Below are 26,043 nucleotides of genomic sequence, written 5' to 3'. Positions count from 1 at the left end.
TCAGAATACTGCTAAAGTTCACTTCTTTAGTTTGTCTTGAGCCTTTCCCCAACATTTTCCATAGTCCAAGGTATTTGCTGGCATGGAGTAGGGAAAAGAGTGATCTCAGACTTTGAAACTAGGGATTGGATAGGACCGGCCCCATGGCCGAGTGGTTAAGTTTGAGCCCTCCGCTTTGGGGGCCCATATATAAAGTGCAGGAAGATGGGCATGGATGTTAGGTCAGGGCCAGTCTTCCTCAGCAAAAAGAGGAGGATTGGCAGCAGATGTTAGCTTAGGGCTAATCTTCCTCAAAAGAAAAAAAAAAGAACAATGAGAAAGTATGGTTAAATTTTATTTTTCAGATAATGAAGGTTACGCTACAAGCTATAAAATCTCTTTGGATAAAATTCTTAATTTTTAAGGTTGATTTTTAAAATATTCAAAAACATCACCGGACAATGGTACAAGTAGAGAACACTAGAGAAGCCCAATAATTGAGTTAATTATATTTGACTAAGGTTTTAAAATACTTTTTTAATTAAATAGATCTCAAATAAAAGCCAACTAAAAAACACAGCAATCAGCATTAAAAGACAGCATAAGAGCAAGATATACACATTTAACTACAAGTGAAACAAAGTTCTCTGCCTTGTAACTACCTTGGGAAAAAAAATTCTCACTTGAAAAAAAAAGTACCTGTAAAAGATAGAAGTCTTGAAACAGAAAATTTTAAATACTGTATTATATAGCCATATTATAAAATATTTGTTGCCCTAGACAGTAAATCCACAAATTGCAAATATGAATTTGTCAAATATAAATTTAATATTATGAAATTTAAAATATAGAAACAGTTTTCATTTTTGAGATAAATTTTATTCAATCCATTGAATAACATATCTGAGTTTTTTACTAGACATACTAATTTCAATACAGTAACAAACAGTATAAATATCACAAACTCTAAACATTCAAAAGTGAATGATTTAAATTTTGAAAGGAAGTCACCACAGAAACTAATTTAGCAATATCATATAAGTAATAAAAAGGCAAAGTAAATAGTAAGAGATCCAAACAAGATTCACGCTTGAAATATTAAAATATTCAGTGAACAAACGTTCATTTTAAATTCTGTAATTTTACTAGATATTTTACTTTTTCTCTAAGCAGTACTAAACAAAAATGGATCAATTTTGAAACTGCAAAAGAACTTCACCATAAGGTTGGTCTTGTTACTCTGAATCCAAGAGGGAACATTAGATAACAAAGTACAAGTTTATTTTTCATTTCCATATACTAGTTTCCAAGGAATCATTTGAATAACCATCAACAAAATGAAAAGACAACCTAACAACTGGGAGAAGACATTTGGAAACCATATATCTGATAAGCGATTAATATCCAAAATATATAAAGAACTCATACATCTCAACAACAAAAAAACTAACAACCCAACTAAAAAACAGGCAAAAGATCTGAACAAATATTTCTCCAAAGAAGATATACAGATGGCCAATAGACACATGAAAAGATGTTCAACATCATTAACTATCAGGGAAGTGTGAATCAAAACTACAATGAGACATCACCTCACTCCCATCAGAATGGCTATAATTAACAAAACGGGAAACAAGTATTGGAGAGGGTGTGGAGAGTAGGGAACTCTCATACACTGCTGGTGGGAGTGCAATCTAGTGCAGCTACTACGGAAAGCAGTGTGGAAATTCCCCCAAAAATTAAGAATAGAACTACCATACAATCCAGCTATTCCACTGCTGGGTATTCATCCAAAGAACATGAAAATAGGAATGCATAAAGATACCTGCACCCCTGTGTTCACTGCAGCATTATTCACAACAGCCAAGACTTGGAAACAACCTAAGTGCCCATGATGGGACGAATGGATAAAGATGTGGCATATGTACACAATGGAATACTGCTCAGCCATAAGAAATGATGAAATCCAGCCATTTGTGACATGGATGGACCCTGATTGAGGGTATTATGCTAAGCGAAATAAGCCAGAGGGAGAAAGTCAAATACCATATGATCTCACTCATAAGTAGAAGATGAAAACAACAACAGTTACACAGAGACAGATTAGATTGCTGGTTACCAGAGGGGAAGGGGGGAAGGAGAAGAGTGAAAGGGGTGAGGCACAGGTGTGTGGCAATGGATTGTAACTAGTCTCTGAGTGGTGAACATGATGTAATCCACACAGGAATCGAAATATAATGAACAACTGAAATTTATATAATGTTATAAACCAAAGTTACCACAATTACAAAAATCATTCGAATAGCTTCATTTGTTCACAATGATTTTAGTATTCTTATGAGATTCAATTACTTAAATGTTAAAACCAGAAGAGATAAAATGAACTACATCACACAGCCTAGTGCATACACGGCACTTACTTGCTGACTGAATAACCATTCTATTTGTACAGCACTTTTGAATTTACACAGTGCTTTCACATATATTACCAGACGTTGCATACAAAACCCTATTGATAAGGCATTTTGCAAATGAGAAAACCATATTTCTGAAATCAAAGAATTCAATCATTTTGACTCCAAGTCTTATTTTCTTTCTACTACAACACATCACTTATCAAAAATAAGTTTAGTAATTAACGTTCTTTAGTAAACAGTGGTTCCAGACTCTTTGTTTTATAAATACAGTAGTCCCCCCTTAGCCGCAGTTTCACTTTCTATGGTTTCAGTTACACATGGTCAATTATGGTCTGAAAATATTAAATGTAAAATTCCAGACATAATTCATAAGTTTTAAATTGTGTGCTGTTCTTAGTAGTATGATGAAATCTCACCCTGTCCTGCTCCATCCAGCCCAGGACATGAATCACTCCTTTGTCCAGCATATCCACACTGTATATGCTACCTGCCCTTTTAGTCACTTAGTAGCTGTCTCAGTTATCAGACCGTCGTGATATCACAGTACTTTTGTTCAAGTAATCCTTATTTTACTTAATAATGACCTCAAAGCACAAGAGTAATGATGCTGGCAATTCGGATACGCCAAAGAGAAGCTGTAATGTACTTCCCTTAAGTGAAAAAGTGAAAGTTCTCAACTTAATAAGGAAAGAAAAAAAATCATTTGTTAAGCTTGCAAGATCTACAATAACTTTTATTACAGCATATTGTTATAATTGTTCTGTTGTATTCGTTGTTAATCTCTTACTATGTCTAATTTATAAATTAAACTTTATCATAGGTATGTATACGAAAAAATATATATAAGGTTTAGTACTATCCGCTATTTCAGGCATCCACTGGGGGTCTTGGAACATATCCCCTGCATATAAAGAGGACCACTGTATGAAGCTGATGCCCAGAATGCTTAAGAGACCTGCCCATACCTGACTAGCAACCAAAATGGGATGGGGCTAGATAGATTCTCTCTTAAAATCACTGCCAGTTTTATATTCTTAGTATCCAAATGTATAAGTGTTATGAATACTGTTATTAAAAATGATGCATTTCTTTCACCAGGAGAGAAATATAAGGCTGAAAAAAAAATTGGGGTCACGCATCTAACATCTGTGCCCATCTTCCTCTACTTTATATGTGGGATGCCTGCCACAACATTGCTTGCCAAGTGGTTGGTGCTATGTCAGCTCCTGGGATCCGAACCAGCAAACCCTGGGCTGCCAAAGTGGAACATGCAAACTTAACTGCTGCGCCACCAGGCCAGCCCCTCATTATTCTAATTAGTTGAGGTTTTAGACATTTGTTATGGTGACCAACTCTAAAAATACCTTTTGGAGAGTTAATAAATAAATGTAGCCCAAGGATCTGTCCGGTGGAATTATAGCATGAATGATTTTTGAGTATTGGAGAAAAGGAATGACATTTAATTTTTTTATATAGTCTGACACAGGTCTTAGATACAGAATTCTTTAGATGATTTAGTTTTTCTTTGGGAATTGTGAAAGAGCTTGAAATAGATCTAAGGGAGTGTATAAATTTGGAGCAATGTATTCTTTTTTTAAAAAAAGCTATCATCTCTTATTGATGACAGATGCTTTTTTTTTCTTTTGGTGAGGAAGATTGGCCCTGAGCTCACTTCTGTTGCCAATCTTCCTCTTTTTCTTTTTCTTTCTCTCCAAAGCCCCAGTACCTGGTTGTACATCCTAGTTGTAAGCCCTTCTAGTTCTTCTGTGTGTGGTGCTACTGCAGCATGGTTTGATGAGTGGTGCATAGGTCTACACCCAGGATCCAAACTGGGAAACCCCCGGGTGCCAAAGCTGAGTACGCAAACTTAACCACCTGGCCACTGGCTGGCCCCTTGGAGCAGTGTATTCTTGGTTTAACTTGGGAGGTCATTAACTTAAATAGAAAACTGGAATTCTATGTGGATACAAGAGAAGGTAAAGATAAAAAACAGTAAGACCATATCAGTAGGGTAGGAGGACTTGATGTAGATCAGATGATAATGCATAATTTAAAGCAGGGGTCTTCAAAGTAGAGCACATAAGATGATTCACTGAGATAAGGAGAAAAGAGCTTAGAACTTCTATTTATGTATGTTATCTAAAAAATAAGAATCATGACACTTTACTGTATTTTAAACATGAGAGGTCGGCCCCGGACTGGTTAAGTTCGCGTGCTCTGCTTTGGCAGCCCAGGGTTTTGCCACTTCGGATCCTGAGCACAGACATGGCTCTGCTCATCAAGCCATGCTGAGATGGTATCCCATATGCCACAACCAGACAGACCTACAACTAGAATATACAACTATGTACTGGGGGGCTGTGGGAAGAAGAAGGAAAAAAAAAAGAAGATTGGCAGTAAGTGTTAACTTGGGTGCCAATCTTTAAAAAAAAACCCAAAAAACTATTAAATATGAATTGACCCTGGAGTTGTTGACTTAAAGTTTCCTATAAAGAAACCATGGGTCAAATGTGATACTATAATAAAAGCATAGATAATAAGAAATGGCAAGGCTGATGCTCCTCATTTTAATATATTTGAAAAAAATGTACAAACAATGTTTATTAACAAAGAAAAGAAATACAACGGCTACTTAATAGTATAGACTAGAGGTGGCCTCTCCCAAAGAAATTATTAAGATTATTTGAAATATGGCTACTGGTCTGTTACTGATAGTAACAAAGCTTGCCCTGAATGTATTTTGTGTCTTATGATCAGATAATAATTTGAAGCCATCATAATTAGCAAGAGTTTGAAAAATAAGAATCCACATCATGACCTCTGCAGTTTTTTTAGTGATGTTTAAAATCATGTGATAACCAGTCAAGACTATACTGAATTTCCCTGAATTTGTTGATAAATATTCAGAAGTCCCCCTCCCCCTTTATTATGGTAAAATACAGATAACATAACATTTTCCATTTTAAACAGTTCAGTGGCATGAAATATATTCACGGTGTTGTGCAATCATCACCACCATCCATCTCTTGAACTTTTTTCATTTTCCCAAATGGAAACTCTATCTGTTGAACAATAACTCGGTTCTCCCTTCCCCTGAGCCGCTGGGAACCACCTTTCTACTTTCTATCTCTTTGTATTTGATTACTCTAGGTACGTTGTATAAGTGGAATCATACAGTATTTGTCCTTTTGTGACTGAATTATTTCACTTAGCATAATGTTTTCAAGGTTCATCCATGTTGTAGCATGTGTCAGATTACCCCTTTTTAAGGTTGAGTAATATTCCATTGTATGTATATACCACATTTTATTTATCCATTCATCTGTTGATGGATATGTGGGTTGCTTCCACCTTTTGATTATTGTGAATAATGTGTTATGAACAAGAGTATTCTGGAATCCTCTGAAATTTCAGGCTTAATGGGGAAAGAGAGCACGCTATTAGAAATATACTTGCTCTTACATTTGTGGTAAAAACAGTGATATAATATATGTAAAACAACATGGTCACAAACTAATGGTCTTAACAAATACTGTTAGAAGGCTCATAGAAAACACCCCTAAAGAAATACGTTTTGGGAAATACTACATGCTGAAAGTTTGCTATACAGTTTGATTAAAGTACAGATGTTTCTACTATCTCAGCTTATAATGTTTGCTAGATTCTTTTTCAACAATGAAGTATATTTACAGCTACTTTTTTCTGAAACACTCAAGGAAAGGTGTATTGAAGAAGATTTATTCTGAACAGTAGATGACTTGGAACAGTGTTTTATGAAAAAACCATGTAATAACCACTGATAGAGCAGTGACTTGACTGGAATTTTAAAAAGGAAATTGGGATATGGTTGTAATTTATTCAGTTCATCATTTATAGGTAGGCAAAGAAAAATAAAGCCAGAAGTCCACAGAATTTTACAGCATATTTTGATTATGGTTAATTTTATAAAAATAATACCTTTAAAATGCAGTGGATAGACTTTTTACAGTATTTCCAAATGAAATGGGGAGAGACCATTGAGTATCTTTGTTTTACACAGATTTCCTCTTCATCTCCTGGGTGTTTCAAATTTGTTGACCTTTTCTTTAATAAGTGGCTGTTAATAATATGCTTTCCTAGCAGGTAATTTTGAGAAAATTTAATATGTCTGTTCAAGGTAAAAGAGAAATTTTAATAGTGAGTAAATAGCTGCTTTTCCAAAGAAACTCGAGCTATGGAGAAACCATTTTGATGGTAAATGTTTGGAAATGCATCCATCATTATATAATTAAATGATTTGTGTCACCTACAGGTTATTATATCTGCACACTTAAAACACTTGGAAGCAAATTTCTTACTTGTTTTAAAGTTAGTATATTAGTCAGGGTTCTCCAGAGAAACAGAACCGACAGGATGTTGGACAGGATGTTTGCACACACGCATACACACACACAGAGAAAGAAAGATTGAGATTCTGATTTTTAAGGATCGAGTCACACGATTTTGGAGGCTTGTGAAGTCCAAACTCTGCAAGGCAGGCCCAGGAAGAGTTTCAGTTCTAGCCTAAAGGCAGGCAGTCTGCTGTCAGCATTTCTTCTTGCAGGGGAAAGGTGGTCTTGGTTGTATTAAGGGCTTCAGTTGACTGGATGAGGCCCACCCACGTTATGAAGGGTAATCTGCTGTATCCAAATTCACCAATTTAAATATTAATCTCATCCAAAAAATGCCTTGGCAGAAACATCCAGGCTAAATATTTGACCAAATATCTGGGTTGTGTTGCCTAGCCAAATTGATGCATAAAGTTGCATCACAGTTAGTTTCAGTGGACTTTGAACCCATTTGTTAAAAATATAAAGATGCAGTGTTTTCCGATTAGTTTCTAAAAATAGCAGACTGATATCAAGGACGTTTATTAGCCAAATTTTAACATAAACCTTTGCATTTTGGTGGATGAGTTTGAAAAAGGAATTGGAAAGTATAGTCACCATTGAACTTTTTCCATTCAGATCTTTATATCTTTGTGAGGTGTCATTTGTTTCTCCAGCTATGACAACCACTAGAAACTAAATGTCACAGTTTAGAACCAAGGCCTTCAAAGTCCTTTGCCATTAAGTATTCAACCAAGATTTTAGAGGTTATGAAGTATATTCAGTTCATTGCTCTCAATAAAATTGTTAATATTTTAAAAAGTCACGGCCCAAAGGCATTTGTTTGTTAAATAAGAAAAAAACTGTTTAAAAATGTTTATTTCATTTTCACTTATTTTTAAAATTTCTGTTTTATGGATTTCATAATTACATAATGTAATAGTATAGGTATATATAATTTATAAATTTACATATAATAGAGATATTTGCTCAGATGTTTTACTAATAGGGGTTTGTAATAAAAAAATTTTGGAGATTTCATCTAGAAGGTACAAGTGTACTACCAAATTTGGTGAAGATGATGATGATAGCCTTTGAAGCATTTTGGAAAAAATGAAGGATGATTGTTTCAGCTTCAGATTATTCTTTTTTTGGAATGTTTTTGTTGAGAGTTTTTCAGTTGGAAAGACTATTTCAATTTATAATGGGAAGTATTACTAATATGCTGATTAAGTTTACTGGGCAGTGCAGTCTTGCTGTTTTCAAGTCTACTTGGAAGCCAAATGATAAAGTTGCATGAAAGAATGGAAATAGAGTAGTAATATCAAACTATGATAGCCGGATGAATTCTTTCTGCTGTTTGATTTAAGGAAGGGAAAGAGATAAAAGGCAAAGACGTGAAGATGATTCATTTGTAAATAACAAATGTGATTAAACTATGGGTTATTTAGGGGGAAGAGACAGAGCTATAGAAAGGGGTGATGTTTGAATATTTTGTCAGCATTATAGACTTTTGATGTGGGAGAGGGAGAAAGCACTAAGTTATTAGTCAATTTGGAAAGTATTCTTGAAGGACACGAAATGATGGTTTCTCAGACAACAGGTAGAAGGGAGTATCTTCTGAGGATTGAAAGATCCTTGCAGGACTAATGATACTTTGTTATGTGTTAGTGTCATGTTTACTACATTGCAGAACACTTACTGACAGCACTGTAATCCTATTGAGGTGGGTGATGAGACTCCCGTTTTAAGATGGAAAAAGTTCAAAGAACCTTGGTAACTTGCCCAAGGTCAAACGTCTGGTGAATGCAGAGCCCAGAATTCGACTCCAGGTATATTTGGTTCTGTTCAGCTAAATAGTTCTTCATTGAGTGATTGCTGTGGTGCTATGGTGCTTATGCCTCAGGAGTGCAGAATTGAATAGTATGTGGTTCCTCCCCTCAATATAGTATGGCAAGTGAATGAGATAGTAATTTTTAGAGAGGTTTGTGGACCCAGAGAAAGACCGCTTATCCCAGTCTGAGAGTTTAGGGCCAGTTTCTGGAGGTCATAGTTCCTGAACTGAATCTCAAAGGAGGAAAAAGAGTTACTTGCAAAAAGGTGACCAGGAGAGGGTGTTGCAGCCAGAGAGAACTACATGTGTAAAGGCATTCAGGAGTAGAGTAGCATGATTTATGCTGAGGAACCTATTTCTGTCTGGTCTTAAAGGATGAGATGGGTGGGGACCAGCAGAAGAGCCTAGGTTTTTTCTTTTATACCTATTGCCTCTCTGGACAAATATCAGAAGCTAGTTAAATATTTGTGGATAAAATTTTAGACTTTTCAATATGTTTTTACCTTCCTTTTCTAGGATCAGTTCGACAGCTTAGACAAGCATACACAATGGGGAATTGACTTCTTGGAAAGATATGCCAAATTTGTTAAAGAGAGGATAGAAATTGAACAGAACTATGCGAAACAATTGAGGTAAGTTAAATTTTTTTCCAGCTCTCAGAAATGAAATTACATGTTTAAATAGTTGAATATTAGATAAACGTGGTATACTGCAGGTTAAATTCTATGTTTTTCATCAGAATTAGATTGAATTAAGTAACTGGCTTGTTTTAATGATAGATTTAATTAAATCATTGCCTAGTACCACAGGGAATATTGGCTGGCTAGATCATGAGTAGCTTTCATTCCAAAAGGATACTTGAAATCCTAAAATCAGAAAGCAAAATGCCAGGAAGAAGAAATACCTAGGTATTAATTCTGTGCTTTACAGTTTTATTCCCTTGTGACTTTTTGCTTTAGTAATCTTTCCAATGCATTGAAGATTCAGTTTCTCATTTCTTCAGTTTCTAAGGCTTGGAAATTGAGTATGTTGAGCTGAATTTCTTTCTGTCAAAAATCAGATATTTATTACTGGTGAAAGTGATTTTGGAATATGTGTTAGAAGATAGAAGTTTTAAAGGGAAAATTTTAGTCTTAAAACAAATGGAATTTATCTTAAGGTTTTGTTCAAGCGTAAAATCATTGTTAGACTGCAACTTGACAGGAAATTTTCCTGAAACTTATTCAATAAAAATGGTGCTTGAAATCTAAAGACTAGAGAACAATGTAAGGTTCTAAGTGTAGGGGTTAGGATTCTTTATATTGCAAGTGACAGAAAAATCAAACCAAAAAAATGTCTAGAAAATCCAGGCGTATTTTGATTGTGGGGTCAAATGTGTCCAGCCTCCATTTCTTGGCTCTGCTTCCTCTTGTTGCCTTTATCCTCAGGTTCCGTTCAGTACCATCCTTTCTAGCCCCTGAGCTCTAGATTTTGTATCTTCATTCTCTCACATTCTGGGGAATAATGATAGTCTTCTCTCTTGTGCATTTAGGAGAGGAGAGAGGAAGGAAAAGGGGCAAAGAAGAAAGTGAAAGAAGGGACAGGAGGGGAGTGGAAGGAGAGCAGAGTGCAAGCTTGTATCAGCTTCTTTTCTCCAGAATCCCAGCAAAGGTCTCTGTTTGTCCTGTGATCCTGATTAGGTTATATGCTTATTCTGAACAATTCAATGAGATGAAAGTATTAGATTGACTTATAGCTAGTGATAGGGGGATGGGTAATTACTCAAAAGAATTTAAGGTAGTGGAGTTGCAGAAGGAAGGGGGATATTTGAGTGGTAAACCACATATGTGCACTACAGTAGTAGTGGTTTATGCAACTAACTGACTGGGTGTAGGGATGGAATAGACTAATATGAATAGATTACTTAAAATATTTTTATAATGATACATATACTATTATTATGACATTTACTGAAATAGTGGCATCTACTGTTTCATACTAATTTCCTGATCCTAAGGTATTTTCCATATGAAAATAAGAACAGGGAACCTACTAGTATATTAATAATAATAGTGATAATATTTCACCTATCCAGAAGTTACAATCTGGGAACTTTACCTCTCAAGAATCTAGAAGCATTAAGGACCTCTGAGAAGTTAAGATAGCTGTCAAAAAAATGTGTTCATGTGTGAACAGTGAAAATTTTCCCTCATTTTTAATTTGATCTCAATTCTAACACATTAAGTTCTCTGGTTTCCAAGTTTTCCAGTAGAAGTGAGGAGAAGAAATGCTTTAGGCAGTACAGTGATGGCAGTGTGAAGTGACAAACTATAAAAGAAAAGACTAAAATGTTACAAAAAATAGATGAAGGGTTTCCAGCCTAAAAGTACCTGTCAGTAAAAGAATGATGAAAAATACTGTGGAGTAGGCAATTTGAATAAGTCAGATGTACCAGCAGTTTTAAACTTAAAAGGGTATTCAATCCATCAGTGTAGAAAGAAGTTACAGAGCAGAATGTACAGCAAGATCTCCTTCTTGCTTACTCAAGTTTGTGTATACAGTTATGTATAGAGTTTGTATGTATTCTGAAGAGGCCTAGAAGGATACACCCCGCATTATTTTACAGTGGTTACCTCTGTGGAATAGGACTGGGAGGACGGTAAGGGAAGGAACTTACACTTGTGAATTATTGAAGTCTTGTCAATGATTGCCTCTTATTTTTATAGTTTAAAACACTTATTCTTAAGCAAAGAAGATACTGTAGCTCAAAAGAGAATCCTATCACAAATTATAAAATAAAAATTGGTAATTTATGAGGTAAAACTTCAGCAATCTGTAATATTTAACTGTCCAGAATAGCTCCAGCCTCCAGGGGCTTTAGGTTGGCCAAAGTTTTACCAGAGCAGCAGGACTCTAATCAAACAGCAGAGTTGTTTCCCTTTTTGTTTTGTGACTTAATAATAACCATTATCGTTTTCACTTGCTTATGAAAAGAGATTTGCACACTGCTGAAGCAAGGGTGGCTAGAGCCCATGATTACATGACATGAAAAATAGAATTTTGTGAGAAAAGTAGGTTTTATTATGTACACATGCTCTAGATCAGTGACTGGCAAATTTTCTTCTGTCCCAGCACACCAAAGAAATTTGGTACATTTCCATCCTAGCAATGGCTCTCAATTGTAGTGGTTCTCAGCAAGGACAAGATTACTGGTGTTGAGGAATTCCAGTAAGGAAGAGTTAGGAAGGAGGCATGTGTGACTTGAAACCACCAACTCCCTCCTCTGCCTCTACATGCAGATTTGCTGCTTTGGATGAATACTTAGTAAATGATTGAATTATCAGCTGCTCTCTGTGGTATCTGTTTTGTCCGAGGGGAAGAGGTTTGCCTTGTTTATTTCCTCCTCTTTAATGGGAAAAATTCTTTTGGTTAACTCCCTCCTGTGTTTTCTATTGCAGAGGACAATTTCTTTCCTAGTGAGGCAGTTTTTTTCCCCTCCTAAATAGTAACTGTATTCAGAATGTTAAACATTTACTTTTTAAATATATCACAGTATTAAAATTTCTCAGTCTTTGGTATCCCCAGTTTATTTTCTTCTTCTCTCTCTTCATCTGTTTTGATGGCTTTGGTTTCACTTTATTTTGGTTTTTGGTATTGATTGATTTTTGGTAGTGTTTTGAGGATGGGAATAAATAGAAAATAAAGCATCCAATCATGTTTGAAGACATAGTTTTAGACAGTTGAATCATGTCCATTTTGACTGAGAAGTGGTGACTTCAAGTCTCATTTGGTAGAATGCTTTTTGCTTGCAGACAAGAAACTGAAATTAGTCATTCTTTTAATAAACTTATGCAATTGTATTTATACGGCAGAGATTAAAATTTCTTAAGTGAAAAAGGTCTTTATACGTGATAGGTACATATCATTTTTTTCTAGTGAAAATAATTACAGTATTCAGTTCTGTCATAGAGATTGCTTGCTATATGAAATTATATTCCCCTACTTCCACCCCACACCATTCCTTTTTGGTTCAAATGTGGCAGTGTGGTATACTGGAAGAGAAATAGACTGGATGACAGGAAGCCTAAAATCTATTCTTTTTTCGCTCAGGAATGTTTGCCCTGAGCTAACATCTGTTGCCAATCCTCCTCTTTTTGCTTGAGGAAGATTCGCCCTGAGACCATCTGTGCCAGTCTTTCTTTTTTTTTGTATGTGGGTCACTGCCATAGCATGGCCAGTGAGAGATGAGTGGTGTAGGCCCATGCCTGGGAACTGAAACTGGGCTGCTGAAGCAGAGTGTGCCATATTTAACCATTGGGCCATGGGACTGGCCTCTAAAAGCTATTCTTATTTTAACCAGATCAGAAATTGCTCCAAATTCCTTTTGATCTTTTGTTCATTTCTGTACCCATGCCAAGCCTGGCAACAAAGCTGGTGTCTCTAGAGCTGAGTGAATATAAGTTGAATGAATGAATAATTGAGTGGCCTGTGCTTTAGTTTATTTTAGAAATTAGAATCTCTGACCATATGCTGAACCTTTGCCCAAGTACTGCTTTCTATCCATACTAGAGTTTGTGTCATACGCATCATTGTGACAAGGTTGTTCTACTAAGAGCTGTCCTAGATATTTAAGGTAGGCTTAAATATCGAATAATCCAAATAAAATTAGTTTCTATTTTCTATTTAGTTTTTACTTTCTCATGCCTCTTTTTCAGAATTTTTTGTTACTGTGTCATGCTGTTAAGTCTCAGAAGAACCCAGGGAGCTCATCTTCGTACTGACTTTCTGAAAGTGGAGATTACTTTTATTCTTTGATCAGCCATTTAACTCTCAACTGCTTTGGCCTCCCCAGAGATTTTGATCAACTGCTTAATGGAGTCAACCTTAGTAGTGGCATCTGGAACAGGCAGGAGGAACTGTTCCCCATATTTTGGGGTTTAGGTTAACTTTCTTCATAGAATTGGATCTTGTGGAAACTTCCGTTCCTGTCAGTCTCAGTGGTTACTGAGCCAGCCTGGGTACATATCTAGGTGCCTGTATCAGATGATTTATTGCTAAATAATTTTTGCCTCTTAATTCTAGAATATAATCTCCCTACTAAAATGTAAATTCTACAAAGGGAAGAGATTTTTGTTTGTTCTGTGCGCTCCTTATTCCTAGCTTCTATAACAGTGCCTGGCCCAGAGCAAACACTTTTTTTGTATTTACTTAACACTTATATAGCGTTTAACATGTCAACACTATTCTGAGTGCTTTTACACATATTAATACATTTAATTTTCATAAAAACTTAATGAGATGTCAGTATTATTTTATAGATTATGAAACTGAGTTACAGAGAGGTGAAGGAAGAGCTAGCTGGGTTCGAATCTGGCTGCAGAGTCTGGGCTGTTGGTGTTACATTTTGCTGCCTCTCAGCATAGAGAGAATGAATAATTCTCTATCACCAGTGCCTAGCACCACTGATACATCTTTGGGTCTCTAAGGTATTTTACTACAGATGATAATAAATTATCTAAAAACTACATCACATATTCTTTCCAACTAACGCATCTGCTTATAATGTAACAATTCTATAAATTTGATTAAAATATAAATTAAATGATGTGCTACATAAATTTAGATCTAGTTGTATGTTTTTCCATAAAGGTAAGAATAGGTAGGGGCTGGCCCCATGGCCGAGTGAGTAAATTCACATACTCCAGCTTCGGTGGCCCAGGGTTTTGCTGGTTTGGATCCTGGGTGTGGACCTAGCACCACTGATCAAGCCATGCTGAGGCAGTGTCCCACATAGCAGAACTAGGAGGACCTACAACTAGCAAATACCACCGTGTGCTGGGAGGCTTTGGGGAGAAGAGAAAAAAACGATTGGCAACAGATGTTAGCTCAGGTGCCAATCTTAAAAAAAAAAAAAAAGATAAACACTTTAGAAGTCTGTCTTCCTTTTAAGAAAATGTTTTTCTTATTAGAGAAGGTAAAATATAACCTTTCAAGAAGCTTATGTATTTCCTTCTTAGGTGACATTAAGAATACTTCTAGAGGGGCTGGCCTGGTGGCGTAGTGGTCAAGTTCAGCACACTCTGCTTCAGTAGCCTGGGTTCATGGGTTTGGATCCCATGTGTGGACCTATACAACTTGTCAGGCCATACTGTGGTGGTGACCCACATACAAAATAGGAAGATGGGCACAGATGTTAGCTCAGGGCCACTCTTCCTCAAGCAGAAAGAGGAAGATTGGCAACAGGTGTTAGCTCAGGACCAATCTTCCTCACCAAAAAAAAAAAAAAAAAAGGGAGGGGGAAGAATACTTCTGGGTGTTTTTTAAACCTCTTTTAGAAAGTCTTCATTTTTTAAATTATGAGAATTTAAGACAAATACTTTTTACTTTTGCTATTCCCATAACCTATTACTATAAATTAGAGTTAGGAATAGCATAATGTTACTTTAGTCCTCTCTGATTCTTGACTTTAATATTCTCCTTTACTCTATTAGCTATTTTTTCCTGATGACTTATCAGAGGAGAGGAGACAGCATGGCAATTGGAGAACCTTTCTTTAATGTCATATAACTGTATTTTCTTGATATGTTTGAATTGAACATCATATAGTTATCATTAGAATATTTTAGCTGTCTGTTTTTCGATCACTGGCATTCTTCTGCTCCTATCCTTGTACTTTTTGTGTACCCTAGAGCTGTATTTTTATCTCATTTCATTCTGTTATACCTAAAAAGATATAGGTATAACATCCAATTTAATTATCCGTCAAACTACTAACTAACCTGCATTTGCAAGAACTGGGTTGTTTGAATGTCATTTTCAGTTTACATAGGCTGTTGTCTCATTTAATCTTCACAAGAGTTTGATGATCTTTGTCATCATTCTATTTCTAAGACCTGTAGATTACTTGCCCTGTAGTAAGCATCCAACAGTAAACTTTCCTGGAATGATTCAGTGAACTGTACCGCTTTACTAGTAAAGAAACTCAGGCTCCTCACCTTAACAAGAATTGCAAAGCCTATTCCTGATTTTTATGGTAAAATGTTTTCTTAGATTAAATGATGAAGCAGAACCCAACAAGTAAAACATAAAGCTCTTAAAATAAGTTCAAACCAGTTGTGTCAAATATTTTGATAAGTTTTCCAATGAAGAAGATTTAAAGACCATACTGTTTAAACAACTGAAAAAATAATTTGGTTGTTAATGGTGTTGGGTGTATAGATCACTTAGTCAATCTCTTAGCTCTTTCATAATACCTTGAATAGTTTTATTTCCAACTTATTTACTTTTTGTAGTTATTTGAATTGTGTAGCAGTAACTAAAATGAGGTAAAAATCTTTATTTCATTATCTTATATATATAAAAATATGGACAAATCAGACAGATTTAACTGCTTATTTGAATCTGGGACTGCAAAGTTGTTATATAGTTCTCTTTTAAGAATCTGATATTTCGAAGGAAAACAAGTTATCAACTTGCAGGACAGAATTTCTCTGAAAGGTATATAATACTTAAATCTGTGGCGGCAATCTGCTTCTTCCTCAGTCTAAATGGAACAAATAATTTTTCCCTCTTTTCTATCTTGAACATACCTGAAAATATTCTTCTAAAATATCTGCAGTTGCCTAGAAACCACATTGTTATGCCTATCACATCCTAGATAGCAATGAATTGTTGCATATGTTCTTTGGGTATAGACTATGAAGCTGATACTATACATGCATAGCCCCGTTCACATTTTAGGTACAGTGTACCCTTGACATACTAAAGATAAAGCAACACTAGGAACTGGCATTTAAGAAATGAGAATAGCTATTAACTTTGTTTACCTTCACATCCATTGAAGCTCCTTTGGTTTTTTTTCTCCTAGGTCTTTCAGGCAGAAATACTTAAGTCTTTATTCTTGTCATCTATTTCAGCATCTGCAACTGGTAGAGGTATAAAAATTGAGAATGAAGCATGTCCCTTTAAAAAATAAATACAATATTCAGAATTTCTTCTAATATTACTTGTAGTAATCCCTTTTTTGTAGACTTAATTTTTAAAAATTGTGGTAAAATGTACCTAACATAAAATTTACCATCTTAATCATTTTTAAATGTACATTTCAGTCGTGTTAAGTATATTCATACTATTGTGCAACCAATCTCCAGAACTTATTCATCTTGAAAAACTGAAACTCTACACCTATTAAAAAACAGCTCCCTGTTTTCCTCTCCCCCTAACCCTGGCAAATCTATTTGCTGTTTTGATGAATTTGACTACTCTAGGAACCTCAAGTGAAATCATACAGTATTTGTTGTTTCTATGACTGTCTTATTTCACTTAGCATAATGTTATAAGGGTTCATCCGTGTTGGGACACGTGTCAGAGTTTCCTTCCTTTATAAGGTTGAATATTACTTGATTATATGTATATACCACATTTTGTTTATCTGTTCATCTGTTGATGAACATTTGAGTTGTTTCCACCTTGTGGCTATTGTGAGTAAAAGATGCTATGAACATAGATGCACAGATATCTATCTGTTTGAGTCCCTCCTTTCAATTCTTTTGGGTGTATAGAGGAAGTGCTGAATCATATGGCAATTCTATGTTTAATTTTTTGAGGAACTACCATACTGTTTTCCACAGTGGCTAAACTATTTTGCGTTCTCACCAGCAATGCACAAGGGTTCCAATTTCTCCACATCCTTGCCAGTACTTGTTATTTCTGAGTGTTTTTGATAGTAGCCATCCTAGTGGGTGTAAGAGATATCATTGTGGTTCTGATTTGCATTTCCGTAATGATTAATGATACTGACTTTTTTTGTATACTTGTTGGCCATTTGTATACCTTTGGAGAAGTGCTATTCAAGTTCTTTGCCCATTTTTTAATTGGGTTGTTTTTTTTTTGTTATTAAGTTTTCAGGTGTTTTATATATATTCTGGATTTTAACCCCTCATCAGATACATGATGTGTAAATCCTTTCTCCCATTTCATAGGTTGACTTTTCTCTGTTGATTGTGGTGTTGGATGCCCAAAAGTTTTAAATTTTGATGTCCAGTTTATTTTTTTCTTTTATTGCCTGTGCTTTTGGTGTCATATCCAAGAAATCACTGCCAAACTCAGTGTCAAGAAGCTTTTCCTCTGTATTTTCTCCTAAGAGTTTTATAGTTTTAGGTCTTATGTTTAAGGTTTTGATCCATTTCAAGTTAATCTTTGTATGTGGTATAAGGTGAGGATGCAACTTCATTCTTTTGTATGTGGATATCTTTTACATTTAATTTTCAACTATATGAGAAAAGATTCGTGGCTATGAGTGGTGGAAAATCCAGTTGAGCCAGTTTGAGTATAATGGGAAATTTAATGACAAGAGAAACTTAGGGATTTATTTTTTAATATCTTTTATTGATTTGATTTTTTAATTGAGTTCAAGAAGAGATTGAACAGTCAAGCTGCTGGAAGGCCTGGGATGCAGCTAGGTCACAGGAAAAAAGTCAGTATCTGAAACACAGCCAGAGCCCTTTGCTGTCATTGTCTTTTTTGTTCTTGCTTCTTTTGGTGGAATGACTGCATTCTTTTAGTGCAGACTGGCTTTCTCCACATGGCAGGAAACAGTCACCAACAGTGCCAGTTTTATTTATTTATTTATTTTATTTTATTTATTTTATTTTATTTTTTATTTTTTTTATTTATTTTTATTTTTATTTTATTTTATTTTATTTTATGTTTTTTGAGGAAGATTAGCCCTGAGCTAACTGCTGCCAATCTTTTTGCTGAGGAAGTCTGACCCTGAGCTAACATCCATGCCCATCTTCCTCTATTTCGTATATGGGACGCCTACCACAGCATGACTTGCCGAGCGCTGCTTTGTCTGCACCCAGGATCCGAACCAGCGAACCCTGGGCCGCTGAAGCAGAAGGTGGGCATTTAACCGCTGCACCACCAGGCTGGCCCCCTACAGTGCCAGTTTTATGTCTCAGAGGTTCAGCTCTCATACTGGCCTCAAAGCTGTATCAGGGCCAAAGACTTAAAAATTCCAGGAGAACTCTTTGGCCCAGCTAGATTCAGGTTACTGTCTCTGGATCACTTAACTGAGGCCCACAGATAGGACCATTTGTATTAATCTGGCAACTCCTAAGCATATTATCTGTTAGATACAGGGAGGGCAGTTAAGAAAAGGGATGCTAATCTCAGGTGTATACTACTACCCTTTTGCCAGAAGAAATAGTATGATTTGTATCCCATTTTACAAATAAATATGGTATTGATCACCTGTTAAACAGTAATTAGAATTCAGCCTCTCAACTGTTGAAAGATTGAAAAATTTATAGAGGTGATTTTCAGCCTTTAAAATTTTTTGAGATCTTGTACTCTATCATTTAATTGTAAAATGTAGTTTTAGTAAAAGTGAATTAAAGTCTTGAGAAATTACTTGGAATGTTTTATAATTCTCACTAAAATAAAAATAAATGTAAACATGGCATAACTCGAATGGGTAAAAAAGATTAAAATCAACAATTTAGATATAAACTAAGTAGTATAAAATATTTAATATCATGTATATAAATAGAATACTGTAATTTTTGGAGAAACCCATTAAATTTAGAAGCCTTCTCAGATCACTGAAGGAACAATATTCATTCCTTTGTATGCAGAGCATATGATCTTAAGGTCCTTAGAATACATGGATGAAACACACCTGCATTAAAGCAAAGTACCAGCGTATCTATGACATCTATTATAATTTCTATAATATGTATTGTATATGTATAAAACTTTGTTTCAATTCCTGATTTATAACACTCTACTCAAAAACATATCTTACATATAAACTGCTATCATAATTGGTTACTTGCAGAATCTCTGTACTTAGAAGAGAGGAAAAGTTTCTAAAAAAGAATAGCCTAGGGGAACTGACATTAAGGGCAGATTTCTTGAGGAAGATGAATTGCCTAAAATATTTTTAGTTTAGGAGCATCCTGAATGCTTTACGCTTACATATTTCAGACAAGCTAGTCTGAGGTTTATTTGACCTAATAAACTTATTATGTTAAATACGCAAAGCAGGGATTTGTGGGGCTTATTAACCGTTCACACCTCCGTGTGAATTTTTTCTGACTTGAGACTGTTTTCTTAGAAGACCCAACTGAGATCAGCTGCTTTGAGAGGATAAATTCTTTTTGTATGTTTCTCTCATTAATTTTTTTTAAAAAATTACAAAAACAGTATATGATCAGTATTCAAACATTTAAATTTGAATCCCTTCCCAGTCCCCCTCCCTATAAGTGAGTACTATTAATAATTTGTTGTCTTCTTCAGAACAAATGTTTTCCTAGAACAGAAGTTTTGATTTGATGAAATACCAGAAGAACGTTTTGGACCAGGCTGTAGTTTTTCTAGTGGCAAGGTGGCGTGGATGGCGTCTTTAGTGGCTTGTGTGTGGTTTCGGAGGGCTCTGGATACTTGCAGTTTGGGAAGAGTTGCCTATAGATGAGTGACTTTTACATAAAGAGACAAGAACGATTAGAAAAAAATTGCTGAGGGCTAACCCTGCATGGCTCAAAAGCTAAAAGTAATGTTACTTTCTTCTTCTTCCCCTTCCCTCTTGTGATATATGTGCTCTTCCTCCCAGAAGCTGAAGTTCAAATTAGCATTGTTTATGCTGTATTTAAGCTATATTATTACTTTCGTGGTTACCCTCGGGTAGTCATTATTCTTTCAAGTGTCAGAACCCCAACTCAGATTGGTTTAAGCAAGGAGAGGAATTTATTGGCTTATGTGAGTGAGAAGTTCAGGGATCTTGGATATTCCGAAAAATGTTAAGGATTTCTCTTCTCTTGGTTTTGCTTTCCTCTCTGTTGTTTTAATTCCCAAGTAGTCTCTTCCCACGTGGTAGTTCTAGAATTATGTCCTATCAACTTATCTTCAGCAGAAAGAAAACATCTCTTCTCAAGAATTACAACTGAAATTTTAGGATTGACTTTCACTGGCCTAGATTAGTGGGCCTGGATCAAACAAATATTCCTGGACCTTAATATGTGGCCAACCCCACCACAGCTAATAGACACGACATGGAAGGAGCTGTAGTTTAGGATATATTAGGCTGTATTAGAATAATAACTCCCAAGTCCCAGGGGCTTTACACAGCAAAAACTTACCACTTGTTTGTGCAAAGTTGGCCACAGGTCCGGGTGATGCCTCTCTAGGGTAGCCCATGTGGTAAGATAAGATTCCAGACTATCTTCATCTGTTCATCTCAACGTGAAGCCTCCACAGTTGCTTCAGCAGGGAATGAGGGAGCCCAGAGGGTTATGCACGAGCTCTTAATGCTTCAGCCGGGTAGTTACACAGAGCTTACAGTGCGTTCTACAGCATTAGCCATGTGGTCCCGCCTAACTGCAAGGCCCCTGGGATATGTACGAAATAACATGGTTTTTGATGAGCAGAAATGTGTCTGTCACAAGCTGTTCCAAAAGAAAGAAGGGTAGTGAGTGATGCAGGTGGGCAAAACAACAGATGTCTACTACAGCCTAGAACTCTAAACAATGCTTAAAATGTTGATATACAAAAATACATTCAGAGGGGCTGGCCCCGTGGCCGAGTGGTTAAGTTCGCGCGCTCCGCTGCAGGCGGCCCAGTGTTTCATCGGTTCGAATCCTGGGCGCGGACATGGCACTGCTCGTCAGACCACGCTGAGGCAGCGTCCCACATGCCACAACTAGAGGAACCCACAACAAAGAATACACAACTACATACCGGGGGGCTTTGGGGAGAAAAAGGAAAAAAATAAAATCTTTAAAAAAAAAAAAAAATACATTCAGAGTTTGAAAATACTTGCTCTTTGAAATGTTCTTTGCCCAAGTTTACTTGTTTTTATTTAAAGTAATTCATGGTTGAAAATCACTGACCTTGAAAGTAATTTCTAGAATACACCCATTTATATAGATTGGAGACTGTGGTTGTTACAACCACACTAGCTAATAAGTTAATCAGTTACCTTGCAATTGCTAATTCCGTGGATATTTTTGGTACCAGTTTTAATGTATCTGTTTGGTGAATTGACTATTTCTGTCTTTTTAGAACTTAAAAAAAAATCCCTCATCTTCACTGATATACTTTCTTAGGTTTTCTGAGTTATCTATCTTAGGGGTTGACAAACTTTTTTAAATAAAGTGCCAGAGAATAAATTTTCGGATAAATATGTCACAATTTCTCAACTCTGCTGTTGTAGTGTAAAATCAGCCATAGACAATACATAAACGAATGAGAGTGGTGTGTACTAGTAAAACTTTATTTACAAAACAGGCAGCTGGGCAGGCCATAGTTTACCTCTAGTCTACCTGACTGCTCATCTTTATTGCTCTTCTCAAGCAGCTCTTCTTCCTTCCCTGCTAAATGTATATTACTAGATTATCTTTGGCTACCTTCTCATTTCATACTTCTTGGGTAGCCTCATTCTCGTTCATTATTTTAACTGTCTCAGGTGTTGGAATCAGATGTGAGTTGGGTTTTGGCCTTGTCCTTTACTAGCTATGTAACCATGGGCAAGTTACCTAATGTGTTTCAGTTCTGTAAAACAGGGCTAATAACACTTGCTTTCAGATTTGTTGTAAGCATAAGATTATATGTAAAGCGCTTAGCATTGAGATTGGCAAAGAATATAGGTTGACAAATGAGTAGCTCCTGTTGTTTTTGTTATTGTCCTTACACATGTTGAGTCTGTGTCACATCTATATCTTGATCCCAGAAGTTTCTTCAGAGTTCCAATTTTTACTAGATTTGTCTATTTGGACGTTTTTACTTAGCTATTACTGTAGTGTCAGTTAAGAAGCATTCAGCTTCAAGTAAGAATCCTCTCACATAACAGGAAGTTTGGAAACGGGATTCCAGAGCTTAGTGATGTCAGGGCATTTTTGTGAATTCCTTGGTGTTCCCGCTTATGGTTGCAAGATGTTGAAGTATCTTCAGTCATCTTGTCCTCACACATTTGTATCCAAAGCAGTAAAAAAGTGTGAAAAAGGGGCTCATTTTTGTGTATTTTTTCCTTTTTATTGTAAAAATTATCACTAAAAAAAAGTTAAAGTTTATTAGGAAATAAAATCGATAGGACTTGAACACCTTAAGGTGAGAGAAACTTGATAATGTGTAGGATGATTGCCAGATTTTTGGCTTAAATATCTGGGTGGATCATGGTGCCATTAATATAACAAAATAGTAAGGTTATTAATATAACAAAATAATAAAAGAAGATAAATTCCATTTTAGAGTTGTTGAGTTTGATGTACCTGTATCAGACGAATGCTTATCCAACAGCCATTCCTTCTCCTTTAACAGCTTTATAATTCACATACCATAAAATTTAACCTTTTAAAGTATACAATTCAGTGGTTTTTTAGTGTATTCACAGAGTTGTGCAACCATCACCCTTATCTAACTTTAGAATTTTCATCATCCCAAGAAGAAGCCTTGTACCCATGGCAGTCATTCCCCAGTCACCCCTCCCGCAGGCCCTGGCAACCACTAATTTACTTTCTGTCTCTGTGGATTTGCCTATTCTAATTAACTTCTTGAATTATACATCATCTCTTCTCCATCTTCCCTTTTGAGTTTTTACTTAGAAAGGATGTAGGTCATGCACAGTATTAGTTTGTTAGCTATGATTCGTTCCTTTCTTTCTGTCAGTGTAGTACCTGAAATAATTAATGTGTGGCACATAGAAGATTAGCTGATATTTGAATTGATAATTTGTCCACAAAAATGGTTTTTGGTGGTGTTTCAGGTAACCATGATTAAGAACCACCGATTAAGAATATTTAGAGTTCCTTAATATGACTTAAGAAGGGCCTCTGCTGTCTTCATCTGTCTTCCCAACCTCACTGCTTGCCATTCTCTGGCTCACACTTCATGTTCCAGCAGCACTGAACCCATTCACAGTTCTTCAGAAAAGCCGTTCTTTCTCTTACTTCCTTGCCTTTGCTCATTAGATCTTTTCTATTTAGAATCCCTTCAGGGCTTTTCAGTTGCTCAATTCCTGCTTACCTCTTTAGGGTAAGTTAAGAAATTAGAAATTTCAACCTTCCTCGTCTGGAGAAGCCCCTGTCCAGAGCCCTCTGTTGTTCTTACCATGTTATGGTATGTAAAGGTGTTTTATGTATTTGAATCTCTGTAGGCCAGTGGTCTCTGAACTTTTTATTGCTCATCTATAAAAATTGTTTGAGCACGTGCCCACACAGTTATTTATAAATTATGTGCATGTGCTAGTGTACTAATATGATAAATATTGCTAAAGCTTTCGGTAAAAAAAATTATAAAAAAAATAAACCTAAGGCTTTCTTCTTGTACCTTACTTCACAACCACTGACGACTATGAGTTTCTTAATGGCAAAAACTCAATAAATGTTGATCCAGACTCTTAGTGTCTTTCTTGTTCTTTCCGCTACTCCTTAGGGTTTTAGGGCTTCCTTTTCTTTTCTGTTATCGCACCATTTGCTTAACTTTATTGTAGCACTTATCATGTTGTATGTTGTAATTATTGGTATACACTTGTCTTCTTTTAATAGAGTGTAAGTCTCCTGAGTGTGGGTACTCTTTCATATCTGATGTGCACGGTTACTTGCACAGTGCCTAGCACATAGTAGACAATTGTTTGTAGAATGAATAAACTGAATTGAGTAAGTGGGATGAATTGATAATAATCTGAGAATAATCAAGACAGTGATTCTTTTATAGTACTTATTTCAAAGACCATAGGACCATTTATCATAAAAATGCTTATACTTTAAAGCATTGCATCTCAAATTATTTGTGATGATGAACTAGTTTTTTTGTAAGTTTCCAATCCATTGGGTTCTGATGCGTTTATAAAATCAATAAAATTTTAATACTAGAAAAAATGACATAAAAAGAGACATACAGATTACAGGCTCTCATTTTTTATTATTAGATTCAACAGACATAAAATTACTTTCAACTTCTGTACTTAGCTTGTTATGCATTGGTAACAAAGAGTCTCTGGACCTTCACTGGTCCATGGACCATACTATGAGGAGCATGGGTATAAAGCACTATGGCAAATGCTTTCATTTCAAATGTCATCCACTTTAGTTCTTATAACCCTCTGTGGTAGGTACTGGTATCACCATTTAAAGGAAACTTGGCACAGAAAGGGTTAGTAAATTGCCCAAGGTCGCATAGATGCCACACAAAACAGCTAGGATTCAAACCCAGGTAGTCCAGTGTGACTGCAGAGTCCATGTGCTGGTCTGCCTCTGATTTTGCATAGATGAAATGGGGTAGCATTCTAATCTGAGACTGTCAAGAACTGACGTAGATGAAGGCAGAGAAAGTTACAAATCCGATTGTAATTCATTTGCCTGAAAAAAGAAGGTTAAGGATCACATAATGATTTTCATGTAAAAGTAGAGCTTACGGAGGATGCTGACCAACTGTTCTTTTATCCTGTTAGTGAGTCTGCATCTGTTTACATTTTACTTTAGTTAGCATTAAAATCTCTGATTTGCAAAACAAAATAACGATGGTATTTCTTTGAAATATGAATTTTTCTGCCCTGACTCAGGTTCACATACTGATTGCTTTGTTTCTTTATTCTTCCTCTTATCTCTTTTCTTATTTGATAGCATAATTGACCAAATTGTTAGATTACACTCATAAACACAGAAACACAGAAATAACATTTCTTTCTACAAGTGTCAGTATTTTAAGAGCAAAATGTAAGTAATGGTCATATATTATTATAATGTTAGTAGATGATCACACTGCTGTCTTAATTGTATATCATTAAATCCTTGATTTAATGAAATTGGAAACTTTTAGAATATTTTAATTTCAACAACAGTATTTTTTACAAGTGAAAAAAAATCTTCTTCCTATAGAAATCTGGTTAAGAAGTACTGTCCCAAACGTTCCTCCAAAGATGAAGAGCCAAGGTAAATTATATACTTGTTTATTGTTGCATATTAAAATTTTAAATAATACTTATGTTTTTGTTATTTAGTAAAATAAATATGCTGTTAGCTTTTTTATAAAGATTGTTTAAAAGTTTGTTTTAGTAAAAAATTATGGTGTTTATGAAAAAGGGAACTGCTATTTATTCTTATAAGGATGAATGCTTAAGTGGGCTTGATAATAGTTTTCAAGAAGAGTTGCAGTGTGGGTTTCCAAGTAAGATGTAGACTGGGACTCCACTAGAGTGATTTAGTCTCCAGAAGAAAAGGGTATTTTTTCCATACTTTATTTTGTAGTTTTCAACTTGTTAGATTCTTGCTTTTACTCTTAGAGGTAGTAAAACAATTTGGCTGATTGGTTTAAAGAGATAATGAAAAGGAATGAGATTTTCTCAGGGTAATTTTGGAACCCTGAGTAAAGGTTGGGAGTTCCCTATGAGCTTTTTGGCCATCTTAAACAGGGATAGGTGGATGATTATAAAATGCAGAAACAAAAAGAGACTAGACTTAATGACTTTGTGTATAGTTGTCAGTTGTTAGGA

General features: G+C 35.6%; 1 protein-coding gene across 5 annotated transcripts in view; it reads left to right on the top strand.

Annotated features, from left to right (window-relative positions):
- The window catches only part of FNBP1L (formin binding protein 1 like), a 120,175-nt gene that overhangs the window by 56,182 nt on the left and 37,950 nt on the right, over positions 1-26,043 (top strand). For 4 of the 5 annotated variants that reach the window (XM_070592624.1, XM_070592622.1, XM_070592623.1 and 1 more), the window contains exons 2-3: positions 9,093-9,208; positions 25,430-25,483. In XM_070592624.1, the coding sequence (XP_070448725.1) occupies positions 9,093-9,208; positions 25,430-25,483 (170 nt within the window). Of the gene's footprint in view, positions 1-5,568; positions 8,575-9,092; positions 9,209-25,429; positions 25,484-26,043 lie in introns of those variants that run through there. The other variant, XM_070592625.1, reaches the window with a different exon arrangement.

Source organism: Equus przewalskii, chromosome 24 (genome assembly GCF_037783145.1).
Source record: "Equus przewalskii isolate Varuska chromosome 24, EquPr2, whole genome shotgun sequence".
Taxonomy (NCBI): Eukaryota; Metazoa; Chordata; class Mammalia; order Perissodactyla; family Equidae; genus Equus; species Equus przewalskii.
The sequence above is the reverse complement of the archived record's forward strand: the minus strand, read 5'-3'. Positions and strand labels throughout refer to the sequence as shown.